Source organism: Bubalus bubalis, chromosome 10 (assembly GCF_019923935.1).
Source record: "Bubalus bubalis isolate 160015118507 breed Murrah chromosome 10, NDDB_SH_1, whole genome shotgun sequence".
NCBI classification, from domain to species: Eukaryota; Metazoa; Chordata; class Mammalia; order Artiodactyla; family Bovidae; genus Bubalus; species Bubalus bubalis.
The window spans coordinates 71,773,168-71,791,710 of record NC_059166.1 but is presented as its reverse complement, the minus strand read 5'-3'; the positions used below and the strand labels follow the sequence as shown (position 1 = coordinate 71,791,710).

Genomic DNA, 18,543 nt, shown 5'->3' with positions numbered 1-18,543 from the left:
CAAATATGCAATACAGTATTATTAGCTGTAGTCACTATACTATACGTTATAGCCCTGTGATTTATTTATAACTGAGGGTTTGTACCTTTTGATCGCCTTCATCCATTTTACTCACCCTCCAGCCTGTGCCACTGGCAACCATCCCTCTGTTCTCTTTATATGAGTGTAATTTTTTTGTTTGCTTTTTTAAAAAACACAATTTGTCTTTCTCTGGGTGACTAATTTCACTTGGCATAATGCTGTCAGGATCCATTCATGTTGCCACAAATGGCAAGATTTTCTTCGTTTTGTGTGAATGTTCTAGTGTGTGTGTGTATGGAGAGAGAGAGACAGAGCATGTTTTCTTTTTTCATTCATCTATTGATGGATACTTAGGTTGCTTTCATGTCTTGGCCATTCTTGTAAAACTGAACATAAGGTTGCATATATATCTTTTCAAGTTTGTCTTTTCTTTTTCTTCAGGTAAATACCGTGGAGTTACTAGATCATAGATAGGGTAGCTCTCTAATTTTTTTGAGGCACCTCCGTACTCTTTTCCACAGTGGGTATGCCAGTTTACTTTCCCACCAACATGTATAAGGTTTCTTTTTTCTCCGCATTCTTACCAACACTTGTTATTTCTTGTCTTTCCGATAATAGCCATTCTAATAAGTATGAGGTGATAGCTCATCGTGATTTTGATTTGACTTTCCCTGATGATTAGTGGTGTTGAGTACCTTCTCATATATTTGTTCGCTGTATATATGTTTCTTCACAGCTTCTGCCATCTATAAAATGAGGAGGTGGAAATAAAGTCATTGATAAAGCTTTGGCAGTGGTTGGTATGTATTCAGGTTTATAAAACAGATGCGCTTTTAAAAAAAATTGGGTTTCAAGATTTATTAATCATTTTAAGGAAAGTACTATATGATAATATTACATAAAAAGAAGTGTGTACTTCCTAATGTCAAATGTAAATGTGTAAATTTCTTGATCTGAAAATGTCTTTTGTTCCAAGGTAATTGTTTGCAGCGCATTTTAACTGGGAAACCTATTGTCTATAGAATTTTTCATAAATCCTGTCATCCATTTTTTTCTTATTACCAGAGTTTTCTGAAACAAAGTGATTTCATCGAAAATTGCAGAATTTCCCTGGAGTAAAAACTTAAAATTACTAATAAAAAATAATGAAGATTAAAGGAATATATTCTATGAAAGAATAAGGAAATCACTTATCTAGTAATGTCACGAATCTGAGCGCAGCCCCAAAACATACACATAACCTAATGTGCTCCATTCACAGGAGAGCCCTTAATACCTCCTCTGCGCTTTCTTTACTCTTATTTTGAACATAGTTCTTATTATCTTGATTATATATATTTAAACTGCATAACCAAACAGATGTATCATGATGTGTGAATAACAAATCATAAAAGAGCAGTTTAACCAGATTTATTGTGATTTATCTATTCAAGCAGTTGAAAGATAGGAAACCTAATTCATCAAATGCTGTCATATTTTAGTTCTCAAGTGCTTGTGGTTACAGGAAAACAGGGATTGGGTAGTTGTTTCTCCAGCTGGTGTCTTTACACAGAACTGGAATAACCTGGGATGGTTGGGGGAGGGGACTGAATGTTTTGCTCCAACCTGAAGTAGGTGCCATAGAGAGGTAACTGAGAAGCTTGAGTGAATTTCAGAGAATAAGTACTAATTTCACTCCTTCCATTCTGTTGAGAGGATCCTCTTCAGTAATCGAAGTTTTCCCCAACCTTGAAGCAATGCCGAGAATGGGTAGGGAGCTTGGAGGTGCTTTGTGGAGCAAACTTATTTTAAAATATTCTTGGTGCATGGTAGAGGAAGAAGGTGAAAAGGGACAAAATTTGCATGTGCTTGGAGAGTCCTACTTTTAGATTAACCTTTAGGATGGTCTCTTTATAGTGCTTAAACTTAAAGTTTAAGCTTAAAGTTTCATAGTAGAAAGGTGAAACCAGGTAAAGAAAACCTAGATACTTTAACTGAAATGTTTGACAACTTCTCTTCTATTCTCCTGGACTATTATAGAAGAAAACAATCTTAAATACCTTCTCCTTGGAGCTTCCAAATATCTTTCTTTTAAAGTTCTCATCTTTCTTGTTTCTTAGGTCTCTTTAAAACATTGACTTCTTTTTAGTCTAATTTTTGTATAAAGGGAAGAGCCTTAATGATAATTATTCCATTGATAAATTGTGAGAATGTGATTTTCAATGACAACTGTTTGTCACTGTGAAGAAGAAACAAAATATTTTACAGCTAAGAAAAGGAATTTGGCTAAGAGTCACAATCTAACATCACCATAAATTTATCTAGAACTTTTGTAGCTGTCAGAATGTTTTATCTCATTTGATGCTCAGAGCCTCCTTCCTCCTTTTACTCCCTCAAAAGATTAGTATTGCGACATGAAAGTGTTTCTCTTCTTAGAACTCAGTCCTGAACATTTACTGAGCCAGCCTCACAGTCTTATTTGCATGGTGTTCCTTGTTTCTCGTAGTTCCTTACTAAATTAGCTAGAATACAGGTGGTGTAGAACTCTGAAGCATTTCCCCTTGTGAATGAAGAGAAGCATCGGGTGTCCTTAGGTGTCCTTAGGATATAGGTCTCCATGTACAATGTCCACCGTAGTCCTTGGTTCTTTCCTCTGCTCTACATTAGCGGCTCTCTTCCCACCTTCGCCTAAAGCTGTTTAACCCTACGAAAACTGTGACGTAAGAGGAAAACAAACAGCAGACTCTTGTCTTCTCTGGAAAGACTGTGTCCCTTTCTAAGCCCCTTTTGCATTTCTTTTTGGGGGATGGGGAGAGGGGTGGGAAGGAAATGAAGGATGCATATTTCTACATACAACACGATCCATTGAATCCCTATAAGCTCACAGTGGATCTTCCAGACAGAAGTGAAGGAGTGGTCGCTTTATTGACAAAGTAGCTCTTCTCTTCTCTTATATTCTGTAGGATGTTTCTGAGTACTGTGTTGCAGACATTAAAAAGAAGAAGATAAAATTTTGTGCTTGTTTTAAACAAGGTGGGGCTTGATCATCCAGGATATTGACACCTAATGATTTCAACGTATTTTACTGGAAGATTTCTCCTGTGTAAATGAAAAATATAAATATTTAGTAGAATGACTTAAATGACTTGGTTTTTGTCTTAACATGACATAAGAATGGTTTATTTTTAATGTGAGAGCATTTTGTGTATTCTATTACATTCTCTGAAAAGAAAGTTTTCTTGTTTTTATTTTTTTTGCACCCTGTTTTTTCTTTTCTTTTTTTACTGTTTAAGATAATTTTACATAACTATATTGAAAGATGTGAAAACTTCGACACTCTCAACAAATAGACTATGACATTATGACATTCACTAGGTAACTAAAATGCATAATTGATTTTTGTTATACATGTTTTAATGAATAAAATTATTAATGTGTTTGACTTTTTCCAAGCCATCATCTTTTCTATATAGTATTGGCACATAATCTTTAGACATTTTAAAGTGTGCTATTACTTAGAAGAGCAAATTGTTTGGAAATTTTACTGTTTTCTCAGTATGCCAGAAGACTCAAAAATAATCAAAGGATAAATAATTTCTAGCTAGTAGGAAATGCATTGTTTTATGTATGTCTGCCCCCTTGTGTCTCTACTAGGAAAGTCTTGATCTTATTTGGGGAAAGTTACTGAAAACAGCTTACAAAATCAAAACTCCTTATAGACAGATTGTTTTATGGTCATATCAATCATGAGCAATTTCACTGAGTTCAAGAAGATTCATTTTAATGTAGTTGATTTGAATTAAATAAACATTTTGAACCAAATAATATAAAAGGCAACATTAAACATTTAAAAAATAGTTCCGTTTTGGTTCCCTGTAAAGTAAGGTTAGAATTTGAGCATTTGGTATATAAGTTTTTAAAATACATAATTCATTGTATCTTATTCTTTACAGATTATGATAAACAGAATAAATAAGTTCCATTTTAAGAATGGGTATTTATTTTACAATATAATCTGAGTTACAGTATTCTGTAATCCTTAAGTATAAGGTTTTAATTTCTATTAAAGGCAGAATGAACAACAAAACAATTCTTATTTCTGTTTGACTTTGGGAAAGCTCCATAACCTCACAGTTTATGATTTAAAGTTGATGTTTGTAATGAACAACATAATGAAAAGGCTAGAACCTATTATTTCAAAATTTCCACTTGTTTTTAGGATCATTGCAGCTAATTAATTATAGAACTTGGTTACTTTTTGCCTGGGTAATTATTAACACCAGTGAAGTGAATGCATTAATTACTTCTTGTTTATAAGCTCTTCTGGTTGATATTAGGGATATCCGATCCATAGTGAGACTTGACTTAAATCCCTCTCTCAGTATGAAACCTCTGTTCTCAGATATCAGTGAACCAACATTATCCCCCTTTCTATCTCTAGTACCTCTCAGGGATTAAAAAAAAACAGTAATATGTCTTTCACTATTTTGTTAGTAGCATTTGTGTTACAAGCCATAGTCAAGATTGACTTTTCCAATTTTACCATATTTTGGCAAATTTTATAGTAAATTACATATTCTTTGTCTACTCCTTTAATAATTACTATATTGGTAGTATGTCTTTAACTGTAGTAAAAATTGTTGAATTATGTAATATAGGTATAAACTGTTTTAGACTTAATTTTAAACTAAGTCAATGTACCAAATTTTGGTGAATATATTTTCCAAACCAGTTTTTGCTTCTGTTTTATGAGTTGTTTGAAGAAATTTTTAAATGACCAGTTTTTACTTCTATTGTTCTATGAGTAGTTGGAAGATATTTTTAAATGAAGAGAAACTTGAAATGTATTCAGGAAGAAAATCATTGTAGATTAGTGTTGCTGGTTAGTGTAGTAGAGTGGCCTACCACATAGGTGTTTACGACCTGGTTGATAGATTAAGAAAAATAGCTATACCTTATCATGAACAGTAGTGGGATAAAAATTTTACTTTAAAATTTAAGAATTTGTTGATTTTGGAGAGAGAGTTAAAATTCTTATTTTCTAATGCTTGAAGTAATATTTTTTCTTTTATTCTTTTGCTTGCCTACAATGAGTGTGAGATTAAAATAGAAGACAACCTGTAGAATCATTCTAATCTTCAAATTTTATGATTCCAGTGGCAAGTTACGTGCTCTAACTCAGGTAATTAGCTATAGTGCTTTAAAGGAAGATTAGATTCTATTCTATTAGTGTATTAGTAATTATGGCTAATCACACTGTCAGATGTTAAATTAACCAACAGTTCTTGTCTATTGATCATAAAGTCCTGGTGAGAACAGATTATGGTTTACCTGCACATATTAAAATTCGGTAATTCTTTGAGAAGATTAGTTGTTTTATTATCTAAGGGTATGGTCTTGCTTGTTTTTACTCGATTCTCATAAACTTAAAATATTAGGGTATTGTAGAAAAAGTATAATTTCTGTTTTAGAGTGTAGGGTCTGATAGAGTTACTATGGAGACTTCTGTATGATGGTAAACAAGATAACAGATATGAGGGGTATTTCAAACGATATTTCATTTGAATGATTATGTTGATATACTTGGTGAGGACCTGAAAAATACTCAATAAATCATCCAAGAGGCTTTTACAGTACAATATAAATTATATTTATCCCAAAGTGTGAAGCTGATGCTCTCTATATGAAGTGAACTTATTAGCAGTGCAGTTCCAAAACTAAACTCCTAGTTCATCCTTAGGAAAGATTTGGGATAGAAACTTAAGGTCTGTTTAGAAAATTAGCAGTTACATTATGCACACTTACATTATAGTCACTTTAAAGTTAATTTTTGAAAATAAAGCCCTTCTTATGTTTACAACATCCAGCAGATGAATATGTTTGCTAACAATTTGCTCTGTTCCAAATCTCGACCTTTTCACAAAGAAATTCTTCTATTTAGGAAGTGGTCTCTTATATAGTATTGTTTCCCCTTCTTCATGGGATGACAGATTTTAAGCTGATGGTGGTAAGTGGCAGCACTGGAGATTGCAGCAGAACTTCAGAGAAGCATCACGATGATGCAGATCAGCAAGAGACATATTAAGATGAGACAGAAATTGATAAATAGGTTCTGGAGATTTTGACGTGCTTGTTGAGGCATTTCAATGGTTGAAGCTCTTCTTATAGCAGAGCGAGTGAGGTACTGGACTTTATCCATGGTACCAGGAAGGCAGGGAGCCCGGAGTTTCAAATGCTCAAGAGAAAGATAAAAAGCTGCCAGCCAAGTGCGTCTTCTTTTCGGTAGCCTGGAATGTAAAAGTAGTAAATGGTTTAGGATCATAGGTGTGACCTATCCTCTGAACAGGTAAAACACTGTTCTGTGTTAATCCCTCTTCCTCAACCTAATTTGTATTTACAACATCAAATACCTCTATAGTCTGTGTGTATTGCTCAGGCTCTGTCTTTTTTGGTGATGGTACCATCATATCTTATATTTGGGGTATAGTAACTTCAGTCTTTCGAGAAGGCAATGGCACCCCACTCCAGTACTCTTGCCTGGAAAATCCCATGGACTGAGGAGCCTGGTGGGCTGCAGTCCATGGGGTCGCTAAGAGTCGGACACGACTGTGCGACTTCACTTTCACTTTTCACTTTCATGCATTGGAGAAGGAAATGGCAACCCACTCGAGTGTTCTTGCCTGGAGAATCCCAGGGACGGGTGGGCTGCCATCTCTGGGGTCGCACAGAGTCAGACACGACTGAAGCGATTTAGCAGCAGCAGCAGCAGCAACTTCAGTCTTGGCCTCCTCCTCTCAAAATGACTGGAAGTATAGTTTGGTTAGGATGCGGCTTGTCTTGGGCTATTCCCTTGGGCCAAAGTTCTTATGTGTTATTTCATTAAGACTATTTTCTCTGTGAGCACAGTTGTTCTGAGCATCAGTGTATAAATAGCTCCAGAGCAAACTTTATAAAAAGAAATGTGTGCAATAAATTATTCTACAGATGTTGACTTCACTCCAAAATAAAATAGTTCAATGAGAAGTGTTTTACCAGAACTATATATTGAAATGTTTCTCATTTGTTTTGACGATTTTATAGCTTTGTAAAATATACTACTTTAAGTAGCATTTTAACAGGATGATATTAAGTACTAAAGATTGTCAGACTCAGAAGGCATAGAAATAAAATTATCATTATCTCACTGTCTACCACACATAGTTGCCACTTACAAAGGGCCTATACTTATAGTGTTTGCATTTGCTTTCTTTCAGAGCTCCCACAAGCTGTTCTGCCTAATTAATTAATTATTTGCTGCCTGATCAATTACCTGTGCTGATTAATAAACAAAACAAAACTTAAAACAGTACATCATTGTAGAAAATTAGGTATATTCAGTAGATTAAAAATTAGCTGTAAGTTAAGTGCCCAGAGGTAATAGTTTGGCAATATTTGTTGTCAGGATACTTCTATGTATTTTGAAATAAGAAAAATTAGAAATGAAATTTTAAAAATAGTCATAATTAACTTCCAGAGATAATAACTGTTTACATTTCTTGATACATCTCTGCTGATCAAGATCTTACTGCCTTAGCCCAGCTGCCTGGTTTCATTTTCTCCCTAGTGGTTGTACATCTCATGAAGACCCATCTCAGTCTTCAGCTGTATTTTGCAAGAGAGACTAGTGCTGAAGAAGAGGGAAGAACTGAAAGAATGAGAAAGGATCTTTAGGCCTGATCTTTAGGTTAGAACTCATTTACTGTTGCAAAGACACCACGTGATACCCAGTGGTTGGTTGGATTCTGTACAGTTTCAGCACTTAAGCTTGGCTCCATTGGCTGAAGACCCTGTGGTCTCCTTCATAGACTAGCCTGTAGTGAGGAGATCCAAATAAAGAAATAAAGGGTTTTTCTTTTGTTCTTAGAAAAAAGTTCTTTAAATTGTTTCAGCTTATATTTGCTTATTATAGATGTAGTGGGTTTCTACTGTTGGGTAATTGTGGAGAAGATTATTACTTTTTTATATAAACTTGACTAGTCTCTTTATATAACAGAGCACAACCTAGAAGACTGTAAAGAATTAGCGTTAGTAGTTCCTATCTGAACTTAATTTTTATGAAGTTTTAGGACTTAAATGGTGTACAAGCCCTGAATTCTAAAGTTATTGTGAGATACAACATGGAAAAGGAAGAGCAAGCCAGTTCATCATGAAGTCACTCCCCTCCCCTGACACTGGGGAGCGGCACTTTAGTCACATGAAACGTGTCACCTTTCCATAAATACTTCATTCCCTTTTATGATTGTCTTTTGCACATGTTTTTCTGGCTCTGCCTGGAATGTCTCCCCTCCCCCAGCCTCTACCTTTGATTCTTTGCCAGGCAAACTTCAGTTAATCCTTAAGGTCCAGTTTAAATATCACTTCCTAATGAAACCTTCCATTACTCATTAAGGCAGAATTGGTTATCACCTCCGTTGGGTTTTAGTAGGGCTCTAGTGCTGCCTGTATCAAGATGTGGCTAGCGGGCTGTGCTATAATGTTGATTTGCATGCCTGTTCCCCCTTTTAGACTTCCTGTTCATGAGTATAAAAATTCACGGGCTTACTTTGTATTCTAGTGCTTAAGTGCAAAATGAGTACCATTTGAATAAATCAGTGAAGCTGAACGGTGATTTATTTATTTTGATTTACTTTAATATTTTTAGAAAATTTTTAATGATCAAAGATAGTGCTTTGATTAACAGATGAACCATTTAGGTCATAGAATTTGATAAACATAATGTCTAGTATTCTTCTCAAGTCTCTCTACAGATGAGGAAAGTGAGGCTTAGAATATTTACTTTAGAAATTAAAACTTAAATAAACTATTGTTAGTGACTAACAGAATTAACCCAAACTGAACTTTGTACAAGTGGGTATTTGGTGTTTGTGAAATACAAAGAGGTTTGTCCTGAAGAAATGAGCTATCCGATGATGATGAATAATGGATAGACTTAAAAGATGATCTCATAATGCTTCAGCCAAGTATTGTCAGAAAAGTTCCTGGAGATAAATTGAGTATAAAGGAGACAACCAAAAATACTGTCTTGTTTCTTGTCAAACTTAGAAATATGTTATAATTCTAAATAGTCACTTTATAACCTTGTGCTAAAACCAAAACAAATCCTGTTAACATGCTGAAATGTTAAGCTTTGTGCGTGCAGTATTTTGGGCCCAGTTCTATTTGACGGTGGTACGGTCTGAAATGTGTTGAGTCCTAATTCTGCTGAACTTCCAAAATCTATATGATAGTAATTAAGCCAGAATTTGTCCCTACCAGATGGGGCTTCCGGTTGTAAGTTGAGAAATGAAAAGCTGTGTGTGGGAACAGCACAGTCCTATTTTTAAAGTTGTCTGTGACCTTCACTCCATCATAATTTATGGCATGGTTGTCAGGTGTTTTATTCTTTTTCCTCCTCTGTGCACACAATCATCCTGTGAGTTTAGAACTCCTGCAGTCTTTTTTTTTTCCCCCTTCCTTTTCTTAGAGCCAAGCTGTAAATGCAGCAGTATTTGGTGGAAGAAAGAGAGAACAAACTACAACTCTAATCTTTCAGCATTTACCATGTGTCATGTTAGGCCACATTTTGGGTCAGCTTCTGCAGCAGTTCTCACTTTGTAGTGAGTTCTATTTCTTAAGGTAACATCAGATGCATTCTTGTGCAAAAGGAACCTTAATAGACCTTTGAAAACTTTTTGGTGTCTGCATTAGGTTTTGCTTACAATTGATACTTTGATATTATAAATGCTGAACAGTAATTCCCACCTGTAATTTAAGCACTTCAGTGCTTTGCAGAATTTACTGAACTTCAGTTTTTTTCAGTACTCCCTCTGCTGAAACCATGAATTCTTTAAATTCTTTGTGGCATTCAGAATTTTGCTTCCCTTTAATTTTTGTCTGCTTGTTTATGCGTTTAGTGAAATAAACATGGGGATATTTTGTGAGTAACTTCAAGTAATACACATCTAAGACTATCGTCTGATAGATAATTTTTTGAAAAATTTTTCCCATTAAATTGATTCAGAAGATTAGAATTCTCTATATGTTTGAGTTACAGGATTTGTCTATATTAGGATTATTGGAGGGTTTTATTTTTCCCCTACTCTGCAGTCATTTTTGCACATAATCCAGAAGCAATTGTGTATGCATCTTTGTTGTTGTTGAATTAAATCAGACCAGTTCATCTTTAGATTTGTCATCAATCAGTTGGCATCCACAAGTTCACTTTGGTTGGATCTCTTTTCTTTTGAGATTGCCTAGTGCTTTGGCTCAGATGGTAAAGCATCTGCCTATGATGCAGGAGACCCGGGTTCGATTCCTGGGTGGGGAAAATCGCCTGGAGAAGGAAATGGCAACCCACTCCAGTACTCTCGCCTGGAAAATCCCATGGACGGAGGAGCCTGGTGGGCTATAGTCCATGGGGTCGCAAAGAGTCAGACACGACTGAGTGACTTCCCTAGTGCTAATAAAAGGCAATGGCACCCCACTCCAGTACTCTTGCCTGGAAAATCCCATGGACGGAGGAGCCTGGTAGGCTGCAGTCCATGAGGTCACTAAGAGTCGGACACGACTGAGCGACTTCCTTTGACTTTTCACTTTCATGCATTGGAGAAGGAAATGGCAACCCACTCCAGTATTCTTGCCTGGAGAATCCCAGGGACAGGGGAGCCTGATGGGCTGCCGTCTCTGGGGTCGCACAGAGTCGGACACAACTGAAGCGACTTAGCAGCAGCAGCAGCAGTGCTAATAAACTTGGAAGTTGTATTAGAAGTTATTTTGTAACAGCAACTTTCCAGAACTTTGTTGGTCCACAGTGGCTATTTGAAAGAATCTTCAAACTGCTTCTGCCTGATTATGAAAAGAATTGTGTAAACATAAAAATCAACATATCCTCAACCCCTAGATTGATCTCATAATGAAATGTTTCCCTTGTTCAAAGCCCTGCCTTTAGGGAACTTCATTAAACAGCAGCGTAGAGATTTTTCTCTTTGAAATTAGCAGATTGCTGTTGCCAATCTGTAGGCTTGTCTTTAGTATCTGTTCGTTATGTTAAAATTAATTTATTTGCAATTAAAATACTCTTTAACCTTCAGATTCTTCATTGGGGGGAAAAGCATGTGGGGAGGAAGTTTTAAGGAAAATGAATGCCAGTTAAATGTACCCCCACTAATGAGTAAGTTGGTCCCCTCTCTCCACCCTTTTTTGGAAAAACCTGTAGGTGAAATGCATTATACAAAGCACTAGAGGTCCTCAGTTGACTACAAGTATACTGGGATGGAGCTGTACACCCAGGCCTCATTTTGTTGTGTTTATTTGGTGCTGCATGCTTCAGAATTATGTAGGGTAAGAATATTGATGGACTATTTCTCAAAATGTTCAAAAAGATACATACTATCTCATTTAGTTCTTTGTAATTTATAAGCATCACTTACTTGATTTCTAACCTTTAGATTTTCTTCTTTGCTGGTATGATCAGTACTGTGTTAATTCACACTTTTAGATGAAAGTGATTTTTCATAGCATAAATAAAGCAAGATTCCTCTGTTCAAGCACTGCAGAACAAATAGGCTTGAATATTTTAAATGGTATGATGTGAGGAGGTCAGAAATGAAACCGAGGAAAGCTAAGAATTTAGTATGAAACTGGAATAAAATATGCAAGTGTGGTTTCTGTTTATGCAAATATTCTCCTATCTCTAATTAGTAAGATTAAGAAACAATATCAATATGTAACCAAACGCAATTTTGGGGAAAGTTTTGAGGAGAAATTAACCTGCATTTTCGATATCAAAGCTAAATAGATTAAAGACATGAGTATTTTAGCAATGAAACAAAAAGAAACTTTGATTATTCTTGTTACTGTTCTTTAAGGTCTGTGCCAGTTATTTTGAATTTTGTCTTCCAAGATGTTTCGCTTAATAATTGAGGGACATCTATAAGTATTATGTCCCTAGCTTTTAAAATGATCAGGAGAATATTATAAAGGTGATTAAGGACATCATGCCTCAGGCATAAATTTAACTTTAAATGAAATGGAGTGGTTTTAAATTAAAATAGAAGTTGTATCCCCTAACTTTGCCTTTTGGAGTGCCATATAGTATTTGAGGACTTGCAGTTCATTTTGTTTTGCCAGGGTCGTGATTTATTTTTAAGCCGTTGATCAGTGGATGAGATGTGTGTGTGGTGTAGAGTCTTAAAATCTTGGCTCTTGCCAAGGCGCCACCATTTCCTAGCTCCCTGACCTTGGGCAATTCACCTTTTTGCATCTGTTTCCTGAACTGTAAAATAGAGATGGAGTGTCAAACATTTGGGAATTAAGAGGATCAAATGAAATATTTGTGGATGGTACATTTAGAAAATTGTTAAAGAAGAAGGAAGTTTTAATTAACTGTTTCTAGGATTGGTAAGAAGTATACAGTCTAACTTAGATACTCTAATTTTTACTTAAAACTTTAATACATTACATAATTAATATTTTACCTAGTATATTAAAATTGGGGGAACTATTTTGTTCTTTCAAATATTCTTCTAATTAGTGAGATTAAGAAATAATATGTAACCAAATGCAATTTTTCTGGAACATTATTTTCCTTTATGTCCACTGGAATACTGTTAAAATAATTTTGATGTTTGAATTTTAGGAAATCATAGTGACACGACTCTGCTTACTTAAGCAAAGTACTCTAGCTCTTACCTGTGTTTTTAAAACTCACTCAGTTTTTCACAATTTAAACATATTTCACATTTCTCCTACTTTATTTCATCAGACTTATTTTTTAGCACTTAGTTTTAAACTGCATGAAACAAAGACAGTATTTAAATTTCACCTTATGAAAGAGATGAACTAGTTAGGACATAATATTTGACACCAACACCATGTATGAAATTTGGGAAACAGTCACTAACTATGTAATTTCTGTTAATCTGGACACATGAAGGATAACTTTAGTAGAATTTCTGCTCTTTCTAGAAATTATCAACTTTGTGGAGCAATTATGTAATGTGAAATTTTGGTACTATAAAAGAACTCATGAACATCTCATTTGAAGTGTGAGAATGTTATTTGATGGCTATTTGAGTAAAAATGTACAAATCTGCTCAAGTAAAACACCTACACTGAGTGACTCTTGAGTAATATCAAAGGAAAAATGTTTTATGAATATGAGGACACTTAGAGGAACTTGACAAAAACGAGAAAGGCATGCTTTTAGATGCCTTAAGGAAAGCTGCTTATGGAATTATGCCAAGTTCTTATCTCTTAAAAGCAGTAGAGTTAACATTTGTCTTAAGAACTTAGAATTCTAGAATTAAATTTTATTTTGGCATATATAAAAATAAAACTAATGAAATAAAATCAATGCAGTATCCTTTATGCCCTGACTAGAAGTTAAGAATGAAAACACATTTTGTATATTAAATTAAGAATCTAGAGTGGAAAAGAATATAAGCAGAAGTTATAAAATTTATGATGGCATCTCCATTCCTGTGCATTTTTTTCATACTCCTCCCCACCTTCTAAATGCCAGAGAGGAAACACTGGAGGACAGTAACTTAATAAAAATATATTCATTAATAGGCAGAATAAACATTCATTTCAAATTCACTCAAATGAGATTCTTAGGAATACATGTACTACCAAAATAACAAGCATATGGCAATTATTTTTAAAATAAATTAATGTTCTGTAACTTTAGAATTTTACATATTTTTGACGAGTGTTTTGAAATGTCCAAAGTCTCAGTTTATGGTTTAATATTGAATTTAATATAAATAAATCGATTTGTTGAAAGCTTTTTTTTAAATTGAAGTAGACTAGACTTTGTAAAAGTAGTTTGTGATATATTTCTTAAACTCGACTTTGTTAATATTCACTGTAAAGAATCAGAATAGTATTGGAGTAGTCATGCCAGTAATGTGCCTCTTGTACAGTCACACAACTGTTCATAAAATTCTGGATGTAAGTAGACCAGTCCCACCCTGCTTCTCAACAGAGTAACACATAGCAAAATGAAATCCTTATTTTTGCATAGAGAAATCAAATCACCACTAGCACCAAACATGGTAACATAATTGAAAGATTTTAATTGGCAGAAATTTAACAGCAAAGCTTCATACTGAAGCTTCATAATGTTAGCTTGTAACAAGGTAATTTTTGAACAGCAAAATAAAAGTGAAAGTTAAATCAAAATGACAAACCAATAACCAAGATCAAAGATGAATGCTACCTTTATGATTTCTAAGTTGTCTTATTCTTACTATCACTGCTTAGATAAACATTTATTTAGAAATTAAGCTTTATGTCAGTCAGACATTTTATTATTTAAATTTGAACTGAAACTTAGAAAATATGATTAACTCTTTTTTAAAAGTTCAGTAAGTTTGAGTTCTAGAAAGTGCCAAAATCGGTGTAATCTGTTTCTTACCTTGGCTGTTGTGACGATCACAATATAGAATACTGTGGGTTACATGAAGTGTTATCCGACGTTTAGCTGGAAAGTTTTCTGACTGTTACCAGGGTTAGGGGAACAATTGAAGTAGGTGGAGGAGAAAAAGTGTTCTAGGGAGGTCTTATGATGTCACACAAGAATTCTGAAGTTATGATTGGTTAACCATAGTCTTATCACAGCCAAACATTTTAGAATGTCATTTATCTTAACCTTAGGTATGGAAAGGTCATTAACACTTTGTGCCTCATTTTTTTGTTTTTAACTTTAAAAAGCATGTGGGAGATAAGTGAAAAAGTTCAGAGTGGTAGAAAGCTCTTTTTTAAAGGTTCATGCATCTTCAGGCTCAGAAGTAATTGTAATCTGAGGGTGATAATGTTAAAGAACTAAAATTGTTAAAATAATAGGAATTTTAATAGAGTGAGAATAATAATACTGCCTTAAGCCAAACAGCTTTCATTGAGTTGTTGTTGCTATACTGAAGCTTCATAATGTTAGCTTGTAACAAGATAATAATTAAATTGCCACAGAATGAAATTTCCTATTTTTTCCCGACTTATTCTTTTCTCATACCTATTTGTATATGGGGGAGAGAGTATGTGTGAGAAAGCCAGAATGAGAAATCTGATTTTGGTTTTAAAAAATTAGCTTTATCTTATAGTTAAAGTAAGAACTAAGAAATGTATTTAGTTCACTTTTGTTTTCTCTATTAGCGCTCTAAAAATAGCAATGTATTTACGAACATTAATTCTCATTTTTTAAACTGATAGATATCACCCCAAGAAAAGTTGTTTTCAAATTTAAGTATTTAGGTTTTTTAACCAGCTGCAGTAAATTGCCATAAAATCTTACTAAAATTCCAGTAAGCTGATAGTATCAGGAATAACTTTCTAGCCAAAAAGATGTAATCCCACATAACTGATCAATGGCATCCTAGTTAATGCTACTTTATTGACGGTAGATGTGCATGTGTCTGGAAATTTAAGTAGTATTTCTAAAATGGTGTGCCTCACTTAATGCAGTAGTTGTTTTCCTGAAATTTACTATGTAAATGAAATTTTAGTAAATGAAATGATCTTTTGAACTTCTGAGAACAGAAGAGAATTCCTTTGACAAACCAGGCATCGTTTTCCTGTCCCCCCCCACCTCCAATTTTTTTTGTTTATATATTAGATTAACTTAAAATCACCACTCCTCCAAATTCTGATTCTTAAATCTCGACTGTAATTCTGGAGAAGCTACTTGTTGTTTTTAATTTTTAAAATGCTTACAGCAAAGTGAACTCAGCCTGCTTCACTTTCTTATGGGTAACTAAAATCTTTTGCAGCAGCTGCTTATGTGTCCTTAAATGGAGATGATTTTGGCTTCTTCCAAAGAAAGATAAATCCTCTGCTAAAACAAATCTCTTGTTATTTAAAGAATCGGCTAAAACTATCAGAGAAATAATGTTCAGCAAAGGCCCTCTGTGAACAATCCTAAGGGAAAATTTTACAGCTTAAAAGGAAAACCCGAAATTTAGTAAAATTGCATGAACGTTTGACATTTTGCTCAGTACTATTCAAGCATTTTTTATTTCAATCCTTACATAATAAGGATCTCTGATTATTATCAATTGCCAGTGATTACTGACATTCAAAACCTAGGGACTTGAAATACAACCCTAACGTGATTTATAGTAATTTGTCAAATATGACATAGCTGCTAAGTGACAGACAGTTCAGATTTGGACCTCTTTAGTTATAATTCTCTGGTAGGTTGGCATGTTAGGGGGAAGCTATAGTGTAACATGGATATGCATTCCAGAGAGTAGCATTTATCAACTAAGAAACTATAAGATGGAAATAGATGAATTATTAAAAACAAACTAATTTTAGCAAGTCTGCTTTAAGTTTGCCTACACATTCATTTGAAAATGAACCTTAGAGGATAGATCATTGTGTGAGTGCCTCTAGTTCTAAGAAAATAGTATTAGTAATACTTAACTTGTATAAAGTAAGAAACTACCACAGACTGAATAAAATATGGCCTAGATATTTCACATGTTGGCAGATTTGCTCAAAAAGCCTATATAGGTTGACACACACACAGGCGCACGCACACACACACACGTACACCCAGAAGGATATTAACAAAGTGTGTGTGTTTAGAGTTGGAAAGAGGAGATAAAAATCTACTTTTTAGATTTGTGCAAGAGTGGGGAGCTTTTGTGTCTACCGTTTTCCTTTGGTTTAGCTGCTGTTGCTGCAGCTGATCATCATTGTTAGTCTAAACGGAGCTCTAGAAAGTGTTACATCTTCCTTTTGGGCTGATTGCCTAAACAGAAAGTTGTATACTAGGAGCTTTGGTGAACTACAGAATAATCAGTAGATATTTCCTCAGAAATTCCACTATGATGGTCTAGAAAGTGTTTTTAGAGGTGCTTTGTCAGAATCTTCATTTGGGGTCAGACTATAGTCTGAATCCGTTTTTGGTATATATGACCTTATACAAACTTCTTTAAGCTGCCTTATCTGTGGGATGGGTTTGTCGTGAGGATTTTCCTAAGATGAAATATGTATATAATGGCTTCGAGATCTTGCAACACGGTGTCCATTTAGTGTTAGTACTTATTTTCCTTTTGAAGATGATTCTTAACGGCCCAAGGGTAGAGTTCAGTGCCCTTTGAACTTGGATAGGAAAAATATTAAAGATCTTTGTTTTTACTAAATTCTGAATGAGATTTCGCCTTTCCTCGGTTGTATGTTTACTGTCACTATAGTAGTCTTAGATAATTTCATATAGAACAGTTGGAGGGCTATAGCTTGAAATACTATTCATAGTCATACCACTTGAAATTATGCAATTAAGCTGTCTGTAAATATTGTTATTTAATGCATTAATAAAGAAGAACAGAAAAGAAAAGATACAAAGCAGAAATATTACAACATAAATTTGGTTTTTTTTTAATATTTATTTTGGTGAAATTTCTTTTCTAATGTATGTTTCTCATTTTTTCAAGTTTTATTTTAAAACAGTTCTGAATTTACAGAATTAGTGCAAATATATGGACAGAGGAGCCTGGTGGGCTTGCAGTCCATGGGGTCGCAAAGAGTCGGGCACGACTGAGCAACTAACACTTACTTACTATAGTGTAGTGTAAACCCCACACCTGGCCTCCCCTGTGTTTGACATATCCTACACAAGTCTGGTACATTTATCACAACAGGTGTACCAGTGTTGATACTTTATTTTAAGCAAAACCCATTGTTTCAGTTTTCCCTGGTGTTCCTTTTCTTTTCCAGGATTTTTTTCAGGACACCAGATTACCTTTAATAGTCATGTCTCCTTTGGTCCCCTTGGTTGTGACAGTTTCTTACAGAGCGTCCACAGTTGGGACTTGTCTGATGTTTTTCTCGTGGTGAGGCCAGTTGATGTGTTTTCAAGAGGAAGATCAGAGAGGTAGAGTACCGTTCTCACCACACACCAAGTGTACATACCTATCAGCATGACTTACCAGTGTTGTTAACCTGGACCACCTGGCTGGAGTGAAGTATTCATCAAGTTTCTCCATGGCAAAGCTACTCTTTTCCCTCTCCTTCCTTCTTTTACTTTCCAGAAGAAAGTTACTGTACACAGCCCACAGTTATGCTTCCCTACCTTAGGAGTGGAGTGTCTATAAAAATTACTTGATATCCTGTGTATTTTATGGTATAAAAACACAAAAACAGATCAGTCAGCTTCAGCCATCTGCCAGAAAAAGTCCATGGCACAGAAAATTAAGAAGTCCTGTGCTGGAAGCGGTTTCTGTCTTTGTATGGGGCAGCCCTTTTTGGAAAGAAGACTGACAGGCTAAAACCAAGATCTCCCAGTCTGCTTTTTTAGGCCCTGCTTTTCCAGCTTGTCTCTTATCACATTCCTTTGTATCCTGTGCCCTGGCCCTGTACAGCTGCCCGTAGCTATTTGAACAAGCTATTGTTCTATTTTAAGCCGCCTCACTTTTTGTAGGAATGCCCTCCTCACTAACCTGTGTCCCCGTTAAAGCGCTGTTTCAATTTACATCTTCTCTGCAGCCCTCTCTTTCTTATGATAAACACTTTTGCATGTAC

The 18,543-nt window shown here is 34.9% G+C and overlaps 2 protein-coding genes across 6 annotated transcripts in view; one reads left to right on the top strand and one right to left on the bottom strand.

Moving 5' to 3' along the window:
• Positions 1 to 18,543, top strand: part of CEP85L (centrosomal protein 85 like) — a 145,692-nt gene that overhangs the window by 63,803 nt on the left and 63,346 nt on the right. The window lies entirely within an intron of this gene.
• Positions 853 to 18,103, bottom strand: PLN (phospholamban). 3 transcript variants are annotated; one of them, XR_006542457.2, is made up of 3 exons: positions 17,952 to 18,103; positions 5,806 to 6,287; positions 853 to 3,099 (listed from the first exon to the last, which is right to left on the bottom strand). XR_006542457.2 is itself a non-coding variant. In XM_044924432.2 (2 exons), exon 2 carries the CDS (start codon positions 6,197 to 6,199, stop codon positions 6,041 to 6,043), a length of 159 nt encoding a protein of 52 aa, XP_044780367.1. In that variant the 5' UTR covers positions 6,200 to 6,287; positions 17,952 to 18,103; the 3' UTR covers positions 4,538 to 6,040. The 3 variants fall into 3 exon arrangements, 2 of the variants coding, with proteins under 2 accessions (XP_044780367.1, XP_025150549.1); XM_044924432.2 differs by lacking the exon at positions 853 to 3,099 and having other exon boundaries at positions 4,538 to 6,287; XM_025294764.3 differs by lacking the exons at positions 853 to 3,099; positions 17,952 to 18,103 and adding an exon at positions 14,438 to 14,573 and having other exon boundaries at positions 4,538 to 6,287.

Coding starts and splice junctions, on each gene's coding strand:
- PLN (XM_044924432.2), bottom strand. CDS start 6,199: ATGGATAAAGTCCAGTACCTCACTCGCTCTGCTATAAGAAGAGCTTCA.